The 20,592-nt window shown below is 41.8% G+C and overlaps 1 protein-coding gene across 16 annotated transcripts in view; it reads left to right on the top strand.

Moving 5' to 3' along the window:
- Nucleotides 1–273: 273 nt before the first annotated feature.
- The window catches only part of AAK1 (AP2 associated kinase 1), a 166,020-nt gene continuing 145,701 nt past the window's right edge, over nucleotides 274–20,592 (top strand). For 7 of the 16 annotated variants that reach the window (XM_053663304.1, XM_053663308.1, XM_053663305.1 and 4 more), the window contains exons 1-2: nucleotides 530–704; nucleotides 1,024–1,418. In XM_053663304.1, the coding sequence (XP_053519279.1) occupies nucleotides 1,256–1,418 (163 nt within the window). In that variant the 5' untranslated portion in view covers nucleotides 530–704; nucleotides 1,024–1,255. Of the gene's footprint in view, nucleotides 299–527; nucleotides 705–1,023; nucleotides 1,419–20,592 lie in introns of those variants that run through there. The other 9 variants (XM_053663313.1, XM_053663311.1, XM_053663312.1 and 6 more) reach the window with 4 other exon arrangements.

Here is a 20,592-nt window from a genome sequence, read left to right as displayed (position 1 = left end):
TCCTTCAAGTGTCAGTCTCGATCCATTTGGAAACCACAAACCCCAGAATCCCTTGTGCCGGGAGTTCAAACCCCAAAAAAGATGGCTCCAGAAGGGTGGAACCTGCCGCAGGGTGGAAACCTGAGTCCCTGGCTGTTTTTTACCGGATGTGTTTAAATAACCGAATCTCCAGAAATGCACCACCCCACTAACCATCTTCGAGGACAGGGGGCCACCGACACCGCCTCGCAGGCTTCTCCAGGGACATCCTGGGACTTGTAGTCCAGCCGCTGGGCAGCGCCGAACTACCTTTCCCGAGGTGCCCTGCAGATTGGGCGAGATCGGTGTTCTTTTCCAAAACCCTCTCTGCACCGAGACTCTCCTTCCCTGGTACCCTTCCTTCTGACGACCCCCCTTTCCGTCTGCCGTGACTGAGAGGCGGCGGTAGGAGGGCCGGGCCGCGGCCGTGCCACCCGGAGAGGCATTTCCGGCGGCGGTTCACTTCCTGGTTGGGTGGATGGAGCCGAGCGGGAGCGCGCGCGGGGGAGGGGCGGCGGGTCAGTCTCTGCCCGGCGCTTAGGGGATCAGCTGGCGGGCGGGCGGGTGCCGTACGTGGCCCCGGCTCTCGCTGCAGCGCTGCCTTCTTCCCCCCACGCAGGCAGGCCTGGTGGCCGTGACAATGTCGCGGGGCTGGTAGCTGGGCGCCGGCCGTCGAGCCTTCTCAAGTGGGTGCTGCCGGGATGCTGCCTCGAGGGGAGGTGGGGAGACCGGGGAGGAGCGGGACGGAATGGGGGGCAGCAGTGGCCGGCTGAGTCGGCGCTAATCCAGGCGGCCCGAATTCCTCCTTTTTTCCTAGCCCCGGGCACATACAGGGTCCCAGGTTTGGGGGCCGAGGATGCGTTTTCAACCCTAGGGGTTTTTCTCGTTAAGAAAATGCAGCAAGCATTTCCCCAGGTCGATCGCTTTTGCTCCCTCTAAGACTCAGCAGTTGTATTTTTAAGTATGTTACTGATTCATCTTGTCTCTCTTCCTCTGTCATCACAGGTTTAAACTTATACGAATCGCTCTTTTGAGGAGGAGGGGACCACCGCGCGATTGACGCGCATAGTCCTATAGGCATCCTCCCTCAGCCCCCACCCCCACGGCCGGATTCGGGTGGCTCCTCTCGGAACTGAAATCTGAGAAGAAATCCTTGGATCTCTTGTTTTCTTAAAAAAAAAAAACCACAAAATCTAGAAGCTGTCGGTATTTCGTTTTACTGCTTCCTATTCGCAAGATGAAGAAGTTTTTCGACTCCCGGCGAGAGCAAGGCAGCTCTGGCCTGGGCTCCGGCTCCAGCGGAGGAGGGGGCAGCACCTCGGGCCTGGGCAGTGGTTACATCGGAAGGGTCTTTGGCATTGGGCGACAGCAGGTCACTGTGGACGAAGTGTTGGCAGAAGGTACAGTGGGACTCTTAAGTGCGCCGTAAATGAAAATCTTGGGTTGATGCAGCACGATTCTGGTTTCTAGTTGTTGAATGTATGAATGGATTTTGACCAGTTGACACTCCCTTCCCCTTCCCGTGCCCTGTGAATCAATGTCCTTGAGAAATTTAAAACTGAGATTTGAAAGTGACAGGGTTCATGAGGCAGGGGGAGGTTGCTGGACATTGTTTACCTCAGTGGTCTTTTATTTCATTTTTAAAAAAACATTGAAGATCAGGTGAGAAAAGCCTGTGTGAAAGTATGAAGCTTTACATCACATGTAGGGTCGTGGGCTTGTCATTCTCCTAAAACTTGAAATAATTGATGTGAGGGTCGAAGAGAGGGGTTTCTCCTTCTCTTTCTTCTACCCAACTTTCCCATTGCCATGAGCAGGCAGTAGAAGGAAGAGAGGATTTTCAGAGAATGGAAATGTTTTTCCGAGAGCTAAGTCTCTTGGTGAGTTTGAGGAGGTTTCCTGACCCAACTGTAATCAGGTCCCCAGGATGTAGCTAAGATAACAGATATTGCATGAAATGAATGTGGTTGTTTTGAAATCAGTCAGTAGGCCCCTCTTCCTTCTGTTTTAGTTTTTTGTTTCTTTTTTTTTAAATGCTGAAAGAATTACTTGAGAGTGGCATCTGATGTTTTCTTTTTCTGTATTGGATATGTTATTTAGATCTGCTGTATTTGCTGTGTAAATTCCATATCTAAATCTATATTTTTATTCTCCAGACCTCCTGGAAATCTTTGCATGCCTCTTTTGGTAACCTTAACCTCGACCTTCATGATTATACCAGACTCATACTTTTTACAGCCCATTGCCTATGTAGTGTGCTTTTATTTTATTTTATTTTATTTTATTTTTTAAGCAGCAATTTCCTTGGCATGAAGCTATTCAAACTAATTGGATGGGGCCAACCTGCTGTAGGTTGTGTTATCTGCTGCAAGGGACTGGGGGAAGGGAAGACCTCTATTGCTGCAAATGTTGGTGGACCTGTTTATTAACTGGGGAAGGAGATTTTTAGTAAGCTAAGGTTGAAGCAAGAGTTCCAACCTGAGCCTGGGAAATGCCTGCGGGTGGGTTGGGAGGAAGAAGAAGCTGTGTTTGGTTCTCAGCTTGTCTAAGCAGTGGATTCAGTTGGGCCCAGTGTTCTGGGGTTAGGGTTGAAGCCTTTACTTCAAAAACACTGTTTTTAAAAAGGTCTGAACATGTCCTTGTGAAATTATTGTTCTTCCATTTTCAGTGCAGCTCTAACTGGACTTAATCTGGGGCCTGAGTCACTGTCCCTCTGGATCTTTCCACAGTCGTGGGCTTTGGTGCAGGATGGGAGATGCTTCTGTGTTGGCTGCCAGATCCGCACCCTTGAGTCTGATCTGTCTCTTTCATCCCTGTGCCAAAGCCCTGGACTGCAGTGGGATGGAGAAATGGAGGAGAGTGTGATAGAGAAATTAGGAGGAATGATGGGATGCATAGCTCTTTCCATTCCTCTGAATGGCCTCTGCTGACCCAGGAGCATTTTGTTCAGCTTGGATATTGTCTCACTATAGACAGTGTTACCCTAAGTGGTGCCAGTTCTCAGAATCTGAGTGATGGGAAAGAGAAAAGGCAAAATTGGTCTTTGTTATCTAAGCTGCTCTTTTCTTCCCCAGAATTCATCCCTGAAAACTGCACATCATGCATTCTATTTTTAAGTGAAACTTAGGGCTTGTAGCTATTCATTCATTCAGCAAACAGTTATGGAATGTCTTTGATGTGCCAGGCACTGTGCTAGGCTCTGGGGATATGATATAGGACTAGATGCTGGAGTTTACAAACTACTTGGATAGGAAATAGCTAGTTAGAATGATTGACATGTGCTATCATGGAGATAAACTTAGGGTGGCCCCCAATTTTAGGGAGCTGAGAATTGCTTTCTATAGGAGGTGACTGGCTGAAGAATGAGTAGGAATTACCTGTATATTGTGAATCACAGACAAAGACGCAGAGTAACAAGAGAGAGTCTCACGTAAAACCAGTCTCATGTCAATATTGCCCTCTTTATGTTTTTTGAGTAGCATTGAGTTTGAAAATGTGACCCTTAGACATGTGGCTGTGGAGAAGCCAGTATACAAAGTATTTGTAGCACTTACCAAATACAAAGGCACCACTAGGTTCACAAGAGGGACATGGGGAGCTCTAAAGTGTAATGTCTGCCTTTAAGGAGCTGTCAGTGAATTTGGGAACACAAGGCAAACATTCATACATACAATAGCATGGTTACCAGCCCTGTGGAGTCAGGCATAACTAGGTTCAAATTCTGGACCTGTTCTTTACTCACTGTGAAACCTTAGATAAGACATTTTAAACCTTTCTTGAATCTCTGTTTTTCTGTGGGCAGATCTTAAACTGTGGAGCCTAGATCAGGAGCAATATCTGGGAACTTGTTAAAAATGAAAATGCTCAGGCCCACTCCATAAACCACGGGTGTAGGGCTTTAACAAGTTCCTGGAGTGATTCCGATGCAAGCTAAAGTTGGAGAACCACTGCCCTATGGAGTGGTCTTGAAGATGATATGAGGCAATGTATATAAATTATTTAACATTTGTTTCAGGTGTTCAATAAATGGTAGCCCTTATTTATCAGCAACATGACATCACACACATAGTTAAGTGGGAATGAGAGTGGCAATGCGAAAGCTAGTGTGGCTACAGGAAGGAATCTTCAGGAGTTTTTTCCCCTGCATTGTGGGCAGACAGAGCCAGGTGTTCTTTGCAGAGGTCTTATCAGCTCCTTGAAGGGTCAACAGAAGTTTTGGGTAGTCATGTTCCTTCCTGGACCCTCTTTTGTTTGAAGTGTCAGGTGCTGACCTGGCCACCAGTCCCAGCCAGAATTGCCTAGGGTTGATGAGAGTTATGCAGCAGGTGCCCAGGGCAGTGACTAGGCAGTTCAGGGAGTGATGGTGTGGTAGGCTTCAAACACAGACTTTATTACCTCCATATCCCACCGATCATCCCTTTTTCCCTAATGCGGGTGTTGGTCTATGCAGTACAGTGAGGAATTGCAAGCACCTGAGGAGGAGGTATTGAAGTAAGACTGGAGAGTGTCTGGGCTGCCATCAGCAACATCAGCTCTGCTTGCCTAGTTGCACTGACTAGTCTAGAGGGGGCTTGTGTGTCTTGGGGAAATGAAGGCTCTGAGTCGTGAGTCCAGAGGGATATGGCCATCTCTAGGCTGGGTGCAAGGGAGGATATTTTCTCTTTAGCTTCCTCAGCAAAGATGGCAGAACAAGAGGCTAAGTCATGTCTGATGTAATAGGCGTGTGAAGTCAAGGGAAGATTTGGTGTAAGCTTCCAAAATGAGCTCAGTGGGGAAATTGGAGCAGTGCTTAAAGAGGACTAAGAAATTCTGCTTTTATCATACCACCTTAGCTATACGAGGCCTTATGTCTAAGCTGTACTAAACCAAAAGTAAATGTTTGTTGAATACCTACTGTGTTCCAGACAACATTCCGGACTGCTTCAGTTCTATATAAGGTGGACAAGGTGGCCCTTCAGAACAGTTTCTCACCGGCACCAAAGGAATTGAGGTCTAGGGCTAATGAGAACTACTGAGTTAAGTCTTCAAATCAGTAAACTTTGACAGTTTCTTCTACCTACAGCACAAGATAGCAAAGTTTAAAAATGTTTGTGAAATTGCCTAAAAAGTCAAATGTTTATAAATGACATATGTATAATTATAATGTGGTGGTGGTATCAATATACTGCATGCATGTATTCATTTAGTGTGTGTTTGTCAGTGCTTTCTTTATGGCAGGCACTGTATTAGGTCAGAGCTGTAAGATGAATGGGATTTGGGCTCAGTTCTTACGGAGCTCACAGACCAACGAATAACCCTGAGATGAGTGTTTAGCACTTAGTATGGCTCTTGGTGAATATTAGGTGTTAAAGAGACCATAAGAGATAATAAAGAGAATGGGCCTGGGGGTGAGGATTTATAGATGAAGTGCTCCTTGAACAGGAATGGAAATTGCCCAGCAGATGTTCCAGATGAGGGTTACCTGAGGTCTTGTAAGCAGAGAGAACAGCTTATGTGAAAGTGTAGAGTGGTGAGGCTGTACTCATGAGTTCTGGGAATACTGACTAATCTAGTGTTATCATTTTGGTTAGTACAAGTTTCCCTTCCAGAATCAAGGAAAGAAAAATATGGAATGGTACAAGGAAATATTTTTACAGTTTGTTCCCTGGATGTGCTTGCTGCTCACTTTCTTCAGTGGCCCTGGGCCTTTTGAGTAACTATCGAATAGGTATCCAGTAAGCACTGTGGGGCAAGGGAGTGGCTAGTGTCTGGGGAAGGAGTGGTCCTGAAGGTTCAAAGAAAAGCGGAAAACTTGAAGCAGAAATAGGTGGGGAGTAAGACCACTATTTCAGAAAGGAGTTGCCAGGGGAGATAATGAACATGTTTGACCAGAGCAGAAGGTGTGTTGGAGAGAAAAGAAAAGGAAATGAGGTTATGGAGAGCTTTAGTGTCAGGCAGAGAGGTAAGTTAAAAGCGCCTGAGGTCTTTCCTGATGCAAAACCAATTTGATGCCTCCCACTTCAGATGTCTGCCTGCTGGAAATTCTGGTTTTTCAGTGGCAACTGCAGATTTTCAGGGGGTGGTTTGTGAATGGTGTCTTCTTCCTGGCTTTGGGCATGAGGACAGTAATAGCTTTGCTAAATATAGCCAAATCTAGAATTCAGAAGTGAAATCTAGAATAAGCAATTGCATGGTCTTTCCTTTGGTCTTCCTTACAAAGTCATGCTCATTTAATGACAGAAAAAGGAGAGACAGTTTCATGCAGGTTTTGAGTGGGAGAGTATGGGGGAGGCATACACTCGTACCTCAATAGCTAAAACTGCATGTAGGGCACACAGGAAAAGCTTGATAAATAATAAAGTACACATGAAAAACATTACTGCATCAGAGAAGTCATTTTAACTAGTAATATTTGACAGTTGACACTTCATGCAGGGGACTAACACCATCTATCATTATCTTGTACTCTTCAAAGGGTAAGTGCTTCCTGAGACTGTTTAAGAAATAACTGTGACATCTACATCTGAAAGAGCCAAACAATGATAATAATAGAAGTGGTATTGTCTACTGAAGTAGAATGTAGCACTTTGAAGTGGCAAAGAGTAACTTTCAGTCTACTTTTCTGGAGTCATTTTTTGGCACAGGGGAAGGAACCACTGCAGTATAAATTGGAAGATTAAGATTTGTTGGTTCATTCATTGCCATATTCGGTAACTGTTATTGAGCACTCACAAAGTACAGGACATCAATGCAATGATAAATAAGACATGCTCTGCCTTGAGCTCACAGTTGTTGAACTTCAGACATATGAGCAAATAGCTCTAAGGATATAAAGGGCCTAGAAGAACAGACATGAGGGAGCAGTTAATTGTATGGGGTGAGGAGTAGTCAAGGAAAGCTAAAGAAAGGTGATATTTGAGGTATGTCTTCAAAAACAAGAACTTATTGCCCTGGCTGATGTGGCTCAGTTGGAGTGTCATCCCAACCAAAAGGTTGTGTGTTCATTTCTGGTCAGGGCACATACCTAGGTTGCGGGTTCGATCCCTGGTCCCGGCACATACAACCCCCAGTCCAGGATCGTATGGGAGGTAACCAATCGATATTTCTCTCTCACATCAATGTTCCTCTCCCATCCTCTCTCTCTAGAAATAATGAAAAAATGTCCTTGGGTGAGAATTAAAACAAAGCAAAACAAAACAAACTAAGAAATTATTACTAGGTCGACAAGGTTGGGAGAACATTCTAGGCAGAGAGAACAACATGGCCAAAGACACAAAAGCTGAAAGTGCACTCACTGCTTGCTGGAAGCTGTATGTTTTGAGATGGCCTTTCCTTTGGTCCAGAGCTGTGCCATACCATAAAGTAGTCAAGAGACACCATTTAATGACTATTTCAATTTAAATCATCTTGCCATGGCAAACTGAGAAGTAATAAAAGACTTGACTCCTGCCTTCCTAATTGACATGATGACCCACACACAAGAAATAAGTGCACCCTACAAGATAATAGCTATTGAAATGCTGGAATGTGTGGTGTAGTCGCAAATCCTGGAAGGGCTGATTGAGAACAAGGTCGGTGAGGACTGAAATGGTTAGGAAAGATTTCGTGAAGATGGCTTGTTCTTAACCATCTTATGGCTCTTAAAAGAGTCTCTTCTCTGTAACCTCTTCTTCGAGGAACCTTGTTTTAGGGAACATACTGAGTTCAGCATGTTTGCATATAGTATATTCTTAGTAAAACTGAAGTAAATGTTGCAACAACTTTGGTCTCTTTTGAGGAACAAAATTACCTCCATAGTAAATCATCTGTTTTATGTTTATACCCAAACAGAAAAAGCCTTTTCATTCTATGTGATTTTTTTGAATCACTCGGGAATAATGTATATTAGCACATTCAGGTAACATTGGCTGCAGAATTTTGTGCCTACTTATTCCTTCCATTATTATCTTTATTATTATTAGTCGGTTACCTTTATTGTTATTTAATCTACTATGTATACTTTAAACCACCTCAGTTCTATTGAGTTATAGCCAATTGTTAGAAAAAAGGAGTCCGGTGAGTGAGACTCCCACCTTGGCAGAGGGCGAGTTCCTGAAGTTGGAAAAAGTTGAAGGAGTAAACATCTGGAATTTTATTTGAGGTCTGCTGAAGTGAATGAGCTTGCGCTGGTCGGTTTTCTCCTTGGGCTCTGAGTTAAGCTTGGCAGACAGTGGATGCCAATGGCAGTTGAAGTTTTGTTATTTGTGATTTCTGAAGAGCCAAGAGATTATTGGATGAAAGAGTTTATGGCATCCCTATATTTTTATAATAGAAGGCCAAGCATAGCATTGATGTTAGATTAGCATTTGTAATTAAAATGATCTTCAATAATGATGCCTTTCATCAAGGGGCTTGAACCTTGGGGAAAGCAGTATAATGCCATGCAATTTGTTGCTTGTTTTTAAGGATGCTTACTGTTCTTGTGCTGGGATCTTTAGGATGAAAGACTATTGTGCCTCTGGTACTGAGCATGAATTTGAGAACCAAATGGAGAGTTTATTATCCATTGGGGACAGGAAGAAAGAAGAGGACTCAGGGCTTATCAGTTGGGCCCTTCTGGGAGGAGTGGGGCCTGAGCTACATCCTGGGAGGTGGCAGGATTCCTGCTGGTGCCCTTAAGTCATCGTTTTCCCTGGCCAGTGAATCTTGTTGATTCAGGAAGTAATGATTATCTTACAGGTTTGTTAGACTTGTTTAATTTCCCATGTGGGTAACCTACCCTATTTTTTGGACCTTTGTTCTCTACTATTTTTAGAAGTCTGGGAATCTTGGTGGAGCTGAGGTGGGTAGCATGGAAAGAAATAATTGTATCTGGCATTTTAGCTATGAAAAAAAGTCTTCATTTGACAAGAAGGTGGAACTCAGTAATGATTGGGGAAAGCCTGATATCCAGTACTGTTTTTCTCCCCCTGTACCTCTGGGATAAAGGGAGCGCTACAGTGTTCTCCCCAGGAGAAGACTTTCAAGGTTATCGCTCTTTGTGGTGGTTTAAAAGCAAGGGAATTGGAGGTAGGCAGCCCTTGCCTTGAACCCTGGACCTGTCCCTGTGATGTTGGGCAACTTACAAAGGTCCAAGCTTCTTATGTATAAAATGCAGATCATACTGTTGGTGGTTGTAAAAGATTAGATAAAATTATGCAAGACACTTAGTGTAGTGCCTAGCATATATTGTAGTTAGCAGTCTGTACATGGTAACTCTTTTTTAAAATAAAAAAAAAGATTTTATATATTTATTTTTCAGAGAGAGGGGAAAAGAAGGAGAAAGAGAGGGAGAGAAATAATGATGTACGAGTAAACAGTGATCAGTTGTTTCTTGCACTTCCCCAACTGGGGACCTAGCCCACAACGCAGGTATGTGCCCTGATTGGGAATCGAACTGGCGACCTTTTGGTTTGCAGGCCAGCACTCCATCCACTGAGGCACACTAGCAAGGGCTGAATTTTGTTTTTATCAGGCAGTATTTGTTTTGTTGTTTGTATAAACTGGAGGAGCTAGAGTCCTGGTGATTGAAGATAGATAGATAGATATGGATATAGATAGAGAATATCTATAGCTGTATATATTTATATAGAATATAAATAAAATATTAGAATATCTACCAACCCCAGGATGAGGAATAAAGAGAAGATAGAGACTCTCAGATAGATAACGTGGTTTGATTTTTTCCTGCTTGAAAGCCATCTGTGTTAGGTAAATTTCCCCTGTCAAGTTGCTATTAGTTATGATGGGTCTCTCTGCCCCTGAGGAATGCCTGACCCCAGCTGCCTATCCAGCTTCAAGTCCTCATGTTCTAACACAGGTCTCTTGCTTCATTCGGGCCTGTGCACCCCTCATCTCCCATTTACCAAGGATTTAGTTCTTTCCAATGCTTTACTCATACTGTTCCCTTTACCTGGGATACCCTCCCCTTCCCCACCCACCTATCTTAATCCCACCTAACCTACCTAACCCTAGTGTTCACCACACCTACCACAGTGGTACATCTCTCCTGTCCTCTGGATGCCTGTCATTCTTGCTGGCTATGTTGACTGTTTTGGGTCCATAATCTGAAAGTTTTATTTTGCTCCTTAGCTGTTTTGTATCTACTTTGTATCATTTGTATCTACTTTCTAGGGTTAGATACAAGTGTTTCTTCCAGGCAGGGTGTAAGCCTTAGGTTTACTTTGTATCTAGTCCAGGACTCTTAAATTTGAACAGGTCAACAGTGGGTACTGGAGAATAAATTAAATGAATAGCACAATAAATCAGTACGAGGTCAGATTCAACTGCCCAGACAAATTTGAAATCCACAGACTTCTTTCATCTTTATTTTGGTAATATAATAGATTTATGTTTGGGACCTTATTACAGTGATAAGAACTATCAAATCTTTTAGGTTTTTGGTCAAGTTGAAAATCAGAAGTTCAAAGCTAAGTAAAATGCCTTCCAGAAAACCATGTAATTTTTTTTTTTATTGATTAGCTTCAATTGTGGGTTACTAATACTATCAATCTCAAAAGTAGCAATACAAGGTATAAGTATCTTAACTATATAAAGGAATTCTAAAACTGTTCAAATGCTATATTGTAAAGATGAAGATTAGGTCAGATATCAAAAACTCATATATTTTCTAGCTTGTGATGGTTGTTGGCCCACAGTAAATTAGGGCAGTGATTTTTCAACTTATATTTGGGGCAGTGAGTATGGAAGCAAAGTACAGTTAGGAGGGGACTGTATAATTTGAAAAGCACATACAGAATCTCATCCAGCAAGGAAAGAAGGGAACCTTAAAGAGGAGGGGGAATGATGGTATACTCTCTTAAGAGGCAAATATTATACACTTAAGGGGCTAGGGTGGGCAGAGGACATGAGATTTTTAGACTTATCAAGAAGGATATGGTTTTTAAAAGGTTCATAAATATGGCTCTAGCAGCTCAGTTATAAATTGACTCTAGAGAGGTGGTGTCCAAATTGATCACTGACTGTAGCACTTAGACTATAGATAGGCACCTGTTTCTCCTTGCTCTCGGCAGTCTCAGAAAGGTGAAATGAAGAGGGATCAACAGTATATTATGCTTTGTAGTTTGGCCTGTGAGCTCTGTGACCTTGTTGGAAGGTCACCTCTCGGTGGCTCTGTGATCAAGGATGAGAATTCACTTGAAAGAAGTTGCTTTTAAATAATACAGAATTTCCCAAAAGATGAAGTATTTTTTTCTTTTAAAATCATAGTTTTAGAATACTCATGTTGCATTAATGATAACAAATGGGTTAAATGTCTGTCTACCTACTCAGCAATTTTGGCACTGATTTTAAGGTGATATGATGAAGTAATGTGCAAGTCCTTACATTCAAGTTCTATTCCTAGGGTTTGCTCATGGAATATGAGTAAACAGCTAAAAAAAGTAGATTGTCTTTTCTCCTCAGTGATCTTGGACACATCATTTTCCTCCTCTGAGCATGTCTTTCCTTACATAAATGAGGTCACTGGGTCATCTTGAAGCTCTCTTCTAAGTCAGATATGATTCTTAAGTTGCATAGTTTCTGTTGAGACCATTTGGGAGGGACCGCCAGGGTTGGTTTGATTAGGTTGAAGTGTGTCATCAGTGGAGGTGAAGGATTCCATTCCTTTTTTGCTTGTCTTCCATATCTTTCCTTTCCGCTGGAAAAATTAGTGTTAATAATTAGATATTGGAGGTGAGAGGAACATTGGACTTCTGGCTTCAGTGACTGGGTAGATGATGGTATCAATAAAAAGAAGAAAGAACAGTGTATGAGGGAAAGAGAATGACTTTTGTTTTGGACTTTTAACCATGAAGCACCAGTGGAAATCCAATGTGGATATATATAGTTCAGGACACTGTTGGATAGGACTGGCCTAGATTTGAGAGAAAAGTTTGGTGGGAATTGTCTTATAAGTGCATAGTATTAATGAAAACTGAAATGCAATGAGAGCTTACAAGGAGACCATGTGGAAGAAGAGAGAAGCAGCTGTGGGCAGATTTCTTAGGATCATCAGTGTATAAGGGGCAGGTAGAGGAAGAGGAGCACGCCTAGAAAAAAACCCAGACTCCTCACTCTAATCTGCAAGGCCTGCAAGAGCTCGTATCTCTTCACCTCAGCCAATATCCTTCTTCGCCACAGTGATTCATCTCTATCTTTTTCAGCATTTAACATTGTTTCCTCTTTAGTGTCTTGGGTTTAGCTGGTCCCTTTGTTTGGGATGTTCTTCCTCCTGCTCTTTCTATGGCTGGATTCTGACTCTGGTCATTCAGATCTCACTTAAATCTTTCCTCAGAAGAGACTTCCTTGACCATTCAATATGAGGAACCCTTCATGTTTCATTTTGCCAGGTAGCATGGGGTCAAATAATTTCCTTGCTCATTGTTTCTCTCTCTCTGCTAGAATTTCACCTTCCTGAAAGCAGAGGCATCGACTCACTCATTTATCACTACATCCCCAATGTCTAGTGTGGTGCCCACATGAGGGAGCTTGAGGAGCTCAGTGAAAACCAGTTGAATGAATGAATGAGGAGGCAGAAAGAATAATTAAAGATATATATGTAGAATCAGGAAACAGGGAGTGATGAAAATGAATATCAAGTAGATTTAAAAGAAGGAGGGGTGGGTCCTTTGGGGGGTTAAAAATCAGAAAGAGTTATTGGATTTGGAAATATAGAGATCATTCATGAGTTTTGTTAGAGCAGTTTAAGGGAAGCAATGGAATAGAGTCCAGGAGGCAGTGAAATGAATGAATGGCAAGTGGTATAGATGTTGACTCAGGGAGGAATTTGTTATTTTTAATGGTGGAAGAGTCTTAAGTGTATGAAGCAGAGGAAGAGGTTAGAGATCTGTAGTACAGGGGGGATTCTCGATGGAATGATGCTGATTAGGTGATGGCAGATTATGGATGGAATCATGAACACAGGTGAAAGAGATGACTTTGGACAGGAGGAAGAGCACTTTATTAACTGACCTGGAAGGAAGAGGAGAAAGAATGGGTTCAGAAAAGAAACTGATGGGGTTTGGCAAGTTGAGGGAAATCTTGCTTCACAGCTTCTGTTTTCTATTGAATGCTGTGTGCCGGGAGTGGAGCTGGGGGTTTAACCAGAGCAGGGAAGGATGTGGAAGAGTTCCTTAGGTTTAAGGAGAGGACTGACAAAGGTAAGATTGGCTGGGTCATATGGAGAGCCCATCTGAGATGGCTCTTCGTTAAAAGACAGGTTTCCCTGACTCCTAAGGGTTTATCAATTTTGAAAAATACACTATTTTGGATAGGACTTATTCTGAAATACATTCTATATTTCCTGTCTTCTAGATTATGTGCCTGTCTTCTAGATTATAAGAGGCAGCATAATATAGGTAGAAAGTACTCCTGATCTGAACTTCTCTGGTGACCACCATGCCCTGTTCTCTGGACAGATTGCTTCCCAACTCTGTCTGTCAGGTTCCTTGTCTGTGAAATAAGGACTAGATGATGGTGAAGTTGCTTTTAATATTGTAGTGTTCTTTTATTTCTCAAATGCATTGTTGATAGAATGTTATTATTTTGTTAGAGATTGGATAGGATCTTTGCTTGATGTGGGGAAGATGGTTAGCTCCTGAATGAAATGGCCTTGGGTTACTATGCTTTTTGAATTTCATGTTTGTGTTTTATAGTGTCTTCTGGTTCTGTTCTTATGAGACTGTCAGCTGTCACTTCTTGCTGTTATCCATGTGCCTTCCTGAATTAGTGCCTCTGATTTGCCACTGTTAATCTGTGGATTTGAAACTAGATGACTAAGCTTGTTAGAACTGTGTGTAATAATAGAGGCTCTTAGTGAGGGTTTGAGGGTCTCATCTATGATTAAAGTACATGAGCTGCTGAGCATGTGCTTTATGTCTCTCGTTGGCACAGAAACCAGTTTCTCATACATCCTGTTTTAGAAAGGTTGAGTTTGAAGAGACAGTGAGTTACCATTTAATATTTATTATTAATTGTGTTCATTTGTGTGAAAAGTTAAGTATCATTGCCATAGAAATTTAACCTGTTTCCATTTTTTATTTTGCACTGCCTCTTCTCTTACTTTCTCAACCTGTCCTCCTCAGCCTCTTCTCCATACTTTTAATATAAGACAATGTTCTAGGCACCATTATAATATCAGTTTAATCATTTGATTTATGTTTTTTTGAAACCGCAAGAGAAGTTCCCAGGCTTATAATCTGCTGTTTAATGCTGTATATGTTTAACTCTCAATAAGGGCCCTGCTGGACACTCTCGGGTGGTATTTGGGGTTAGGGCCTGGGATTCTTGAAACAATGAAATGAATGCTAGTCCGCATGTAACTTTTGGTTGATAAGAAAGGAAGCAGTCAAGAAGTCTTCAAAAAGTTTTTTATTTTTAAGTATATTTTATTGATTGTGCAATTACATTTGTCCCTAATTTTTTCTACCCTTTATTCTCCCCTACCTTGCATCCCCACTCCCACCCTCGTTCCCCTGCCTCCCTTAGTTCATGTCCATGGTCATACATATAAATTCTTTGGCTTCTCCATTTTCTATACCATTCTTAACCTCCCCCTGTCTATTTTGTATCTACCATTTATGCTTCTTATTCCTGTACCTTCTTCCTATTCCCCCCTTCCCCTCCCCGCTGATAACCCTCCATGTGATCTCCATTTCTGTGAATTTGTTTCTGTTCTAGTTATTTGCTTAGTTTTTGTTTTTTGAATTTCAGTTTATAGTTGTTTGCTGTCATTTTATTGTTCATATTTTTGATCATCTTTTTCTTAGGGAAGTCCCTTTAACAGTTCATGTAGTAAGGGCTTGGTGATGATGAAGTTCTTTAACTTGACCTTATCTGGGAAGCACTTTATCTGCCCTTCCATTCTAAATGACAGCTTTGCTGGATAGAGTAGTCTTGGATGTAGGTCCTTGCCTTTCATGACTTTGAAAACTTCTTGTCAACCCCTTCTTGCCTATAGGCTTTTTTGTTGTTGTTGTTTGAGAAATCAGCTGACAGTCTTATGGGCACTCCTTTGTAGGTAACTGTCTTCCTTTGTCTTGCTGCTGTTAAGATTCTCTCCTTATCTTTAATCTAGGGTAATGTGATTATGATGTGCCTTGGTGTGCTTCCTTGGGTCCAACTTCTTTGGGACTCCAAGCTTCCTGGACTTCCTAGAAGTCTATTTCTTTTGCCAGATTGGGGAAGTTCTCTTTCATTATTTGTTGCAATAAGTTTTCAATTTCTTGCTCTTCCTCTTCTCCTCTGGCACCCCTGTGATTTGGATGTTGGAACATTTAAAGTTGTCTTGGAGGTGCCTTTCCTCATTTTTCCAAATTCTTGTTTCTTCATTCTGTTCTGGTTGAATGTTTATTTCTTCCTTCTTGTCCAAATCATTGATTTGAGTCCCGATTTCCTTTCCTTCACCGATGGTTTCCTTTACATTTTCCTTTATTTCACTTTGCATAGCCTCCACTTTTTCCTCTCTTTTGCAACTCAACCATTTCTGTGAGCATCCTGATTACCAGTGTTTTGAACTATGCATCTGATAGGTTGGCTATTTCTTTGTTGTTTAGTTCTTTTTCTGGAGCTTTGATCTGTTCTTCCATTTGAGCCATTTTTCTTTGTGTCAGCACACCTGTTATGTTGTAAGTGGCGGAGCCTTAGGTAGGCACCAGGGCAGGGTAACCCATGTGGCTGTGTTGTGGCACTCTATGTGGGGGAGGGGTCCAACAGGGAACAATGCCACTGCTCAGCTCTCGAAGGCTTTCAGTCACTTTCCCTGCTACCCGTAGCACACTGGGCCCTTCTGGTGCTGATTCCCGGGTGGGTGGGTTTCTGTACATTCCAGGTTACTGTGGTCTCTCCAATGAACTCTCCTTTTTAGGCTAGGAGTTTCTCCTACCCCTGTAACCCCAACAGGTTTTTTACATCTGGAGGTTTTGAGGCCTTATTTCCCCCACGCTGGAACCCTGTGTTTCACAGTCTGTTTTGCTCCCCAGTTGTTCCTCTTGGTTTATCCGCATGCAAATGTGGGACTGCCATCTGCCACCTTGCCTGTGGTCCTATGGCCACTGCCTTGCCACATGTCCTCTCTGCCCCAGTTTCCCGTCCCTGTCCCTCCTGCCTGCCTGCCTCTGCCCTCCTACCAGTCTGGGTGAATGTTTTTCCTTTAATGCCTTGGTTGTCGGATCCATACAATTTTCTGGCAGTTCTGGTTGTTTTTTGTTTTTAAATGTGTTGTCCTTCTTTTGGTTGTGTGAGGAGGTGAAGTATATCCACCTTTGCCTCCATCTTGGTCAGAAGTCATTTTTTTTAGAAAATGCAAATTAATTCACAGTGTAGTAGAATAAACTAGTAGATGAAGCCAGACAAAAAAATAAAATTACCCACAATCCCATATGTTACCATTGTTAACATTTTGGTGTATACCTTCCAGACTTGTATTTTTATAAAAATAAGAATGTACTTCACATTATTTTCTGCAATCTGCTTTCTCACTTACCAAAATATCTGAACTATTTTTTGTGTGTTAAATGTTTGCATCATCAGTTTTAGTCCATTGAATGAATGTATTGTGATTTGTTTAACCAATCTCTTATTCAATATTTGGGTTATTTATAGTTATTACAAAACAACTGCAACAAGTATTTTTTAAGCCCTTGAGTACTTATTCTATTCCTTAGAATAATTTTTTTTAATGTGAAATATCTGGATCAAGAGATATGCATATGTTAGCTTTTGATACATGTTACAAAATAGCTTCCACCAGAAGTGTATCTGGTTTATGAGGTTGGGTGTGTTTGTTTCCTTCCTTCTTTCCTCTTTGCCTTTCTCCTCCCTCCTTCTCTCCCTCTCTTTCTTATATCTATCTGTCTATTTTTTGTATTTCTTCCATGGTGGATTCTTTGTTTATGTTTCTTTGCCCATATTCCTGTTAGGGAACTCATCTTTCTTAATGGCTTATAGATATTCTTTATGAATTTAAGATACCAATTTTTTGATATATATATATATATGTGTGTGTATATATATATATATATATATATATATATCCACTTTGTCGTTTGCCTTATGTTAATTTGGTGTTTTTGCAGCTATTTAAAATTTTTATGCAGTTAAATATGTCAGCCTTTTCCTTTGTGATTTTTGTTTGCTTCATAGTTGGAAAGGTCTGAGGAGAAATATAGGTCCTAGATCCCAGAGACCCTGTGAGCCTGAAGTTTATCTGTGAACAATGAGGAAGCCATTCAGCGTTTTAAGAGGGAGATGGCATGATCAGATTTGCAGTTTAGGTAGATTTGTGGAGGGTGATATGAGGGAGCTGAGTCCAGAGCATTTAGGAGGCTATTGCCACGATGCAGGTTAAAGACCATGAGGATCTGAGCGGCAGAAGTAGTAGGAAGAGAGAATAGTGCAGACAAATATTTAGGTCATGTTGTCAGGATTTGGTCCTTGACTGGATTTTAGATGTTGAAGGAAAAGTATGGAATCAAAACTAATTCCAGGCTTCTAGTTTGAGTGCCCACGTACATGAGGTAAAAGTGATACTAACTGAGCTGTACTATTCAAGAAGAAAGATTGAAAGAGGGAAGACACAGGTGTAATGAGGGAGATAATGAGTTTAATGTGATCAGTTTGTAGTGTGTTTGAGTTATCTGTTGTTGGCTAACAAACTGCCCTACAACACAGTGGCTTAATTATTATTTCTCATGATTCTGTGGGTTGACTGCTGGATCTCAGCTGGACTTCTGCTGGGCTTCTGCTTATCTCATTTTGGGTCTGTTAGAAGTGCCTTTATTCCTACCGTCTTATTTTACTATATGCCTGAATTCAGAACATCCCAATGTGGACCAGTATGTCATATTTCTGTGATGAAGCATGTAACATCACTCTTTATTCTTACAGAAATGTATGTGTCAGAGAAATACAGGAAATCGCACAGGTTTATACACAGATCTCTGGTGTTTTTTGTGCACCACAGTGCGAATTGGGTGAAGGGTGCGTGTTTTTAAAATTTTTTCTTACTTGTTCATAAACAAATAAGTAAAGTGGGATAAGGACTTTGAAGAATTCAGACAGATTATTTTTAGGAAAGAGTACTTATGGAAGTTAAATATTATGAAATTGATTTATTTGGAGCTGTCCATGCAGAGATATTTATATTCAAGTTTGAAAAATCAAGAGTAAGAAGAGCAATGGGCTGAGAGTGGAACTGAAGTTTAGCAACATTCTCAGGAGTGTCCAACCCATGGCCTGCGGGCCCCATGTGGCCCAACACAAAATCGTAAATTTACTTAAAACCTGTTTTTTTTTTGCTCATCTAGTTTCCGTTTGTGTATCTAATGTGTGGCCCAAGGCAACTCTTGTTCTTCCACTGTGGCCCAGAGACACCAAAAGGTTGGACACCAGTGAAAGGGATAGCTTAGTAAGGAAAGCCCTTAAAAAAGAGACAGGGAAAGACTTGCACAGGCATATGAGAGAGTGCAGACCGCAGTGTCTTGCACACATGGGGCCCTAACAGAGTTAACCAAGTGGGAGTAAGGAAGAGGATCCAGTGCGCCAGAGTGGTCATCTCATAAAGTAGGACAAAGTCTATGATGTTTCCTAGACTTCTGGATTGGATGGCACTGGCGTCTGCCAGACCAGTTTCAAAAGAATGGTGAGTTGATCAGTGGGAGCCTCAAGTCTTGACTGTTTCTTCAAGAAGTGTGGATAATAAAAGGAGAGACAGCGTGGTAGCTGGATCAGGAGATACTTGAGCATATTAATAGGCTGATAGGAAGGCACCAGGAGACAGAGTCAGAGAGGAGAGAGTGACAGAGATAGATATTAAACCAAGGTGGGGGGGGCAGTTTTCTTAACTGAGTGAGGTTCCAGAGGAGACTAGGGGAGATGAATTGCAACAGTTACTCAGGTCAAAAACCCTTCCTCTAGTTGTTCAATTGGGTCTTTCCATATCCTTAGGCCAATAATCTCTTACCTCTCCTCCAGTTTATCAGAAAATCCTGTTTATTCTACATTCACAATACACCCAAATTCCAACCATTTCTAACTTCCTCCACTGTTGTCTCCCTGGGTCAAGCTGTTGTTGGCCAGGATTATGCTGGCTATTTCTTCCACTTTAGCCTCCTCAGTCTCCTGTCATCACCGTAGCCAGAAATCATTTCACATTTCTCCTCTGCTCAGAACCTTCCAGTGACTACCCATCTCACTGAAAATAAAACTGCAAATCTTAATGTGGGCCTAGAAAGTGCTATGCTTGGGCCACAGTTATTCTTTTCTATTTCATTGCTCTCTTTGGTTATTTGCACTCTATTCTGGTCTCCTCGTGGTTCCTTAAAGCAGGGTGAGTTCATGCCTTCCCCTTGGGGTTTTATACTTACTGTTTCCTTGCTGGCAATCGTCTTCCTCTGGGTACCCTCAAAGCTTGCTCTTTCACACCTGTTTTACTTAAATGTCACCTTCTTAGAGAGTCCTTCTCTGGCCATTCTATTAAAAATTGCAACCCCCTCCCTTTTCCCAGCTCTCTGGATTCCTCTTCCCTGCTTTTAATATGCTCTATGATTTACTTATGTTTTTTTGTCTACCTTCTTTAGAATATAAGCTTTTTGAGCTTGTCTGTTTCGTTCACAGGCCTAGAACCATAGCTGGCACAGAGTAGGCACTCAGCAAGTATTGATTAGATGGGTGAATGAATGAATGGTAGGGGTCAAGGCTGGTCTTTGCATAGGAAGAAATTTTACCCTTGAGACAGGAGGAGATAAATGGATCAGTGTGTATATAGATAGGTTTGTGCTGGGAAGGCCGGGGGTATGTAGAGAGATAGGAATTTGGAAGTGGTCTTGGGAGATGCCCTCAGCTTTCTGAAATAAGGAGGCAAGGTTGTCTGCTGATGGTAATAGCGAGTATGGGGCTGAGGAGACTCCTGAGGTTATGGGTTAGTCGTTGAGAAGTGTGGGAGAAGGAGCTATCCAAGGACAAGAGAAGGATCCAGGCCAGGGTGAAGACTGTGAATTGAAGAGATGCAGTTTTACAAGGCTGTGTGATTTTATTCTGATAGAACTCAGGAGTTTCGAGTTAGGAGCAGAACAGGTGGATTTAGCATTGATGATCTGGAATCAATGAACAGAATAAGGAACACTGACCTCCTACCATGAGGTTCGTGAGGTGTAGGAAAATCTGACCTCAGAGGGCTGGTGGTGCAAGTGACCCTGGCTGGTGCAGGAGCAGGTCAGAGCAATTTGGATATTTCTTTTGGCCAGATTCTGGAGCTAAGTTGTTATTGTTATGTAAACATAATTTGTGGTATTTATTTGACAGCTTTGTGTTTCCTCTTATTATTAAAAGGAATAAATAAATGTTGCTTTTACTTATATTTACTTATAGGTTTACATATTATATTTACTTGTATTTAAAAATATATAAAAAACAATCTTTAAAAATGTTCCCTTAGGTCTCACCTTTGAGAAGAAAGAGACTTCATGTAGTCACTGTAAAAACAACCTTAGTATGTGGTTTTGCATTTGCCTTTTGTATTTTGTTGTTGGAAATTTCTGCTCACCTTTAACTTTTAGACCCTCTTAGCCAGGTTCATTG

Source organism: Artibeus jamaicensis, unplaced genomic scaffold (assembly GCF_021234435.1).
Source record: "Artibeus jamaicensis isolate MK-2021 breed Jamaican fruit bat unplaced genomic scaffold, CSHL_Jam_final contig_3174, whole genome shotgun sequence".
Lineage (NCBI taxonomy): Eukaryota > Metazoa > Chordata > Mammalia > Chiroptera > Phyllostomidae > Artibeus > Artibeus jamaicensis.
This window is presented reverse-complemented; position numbering and strand designations above follow the sequence as displayed.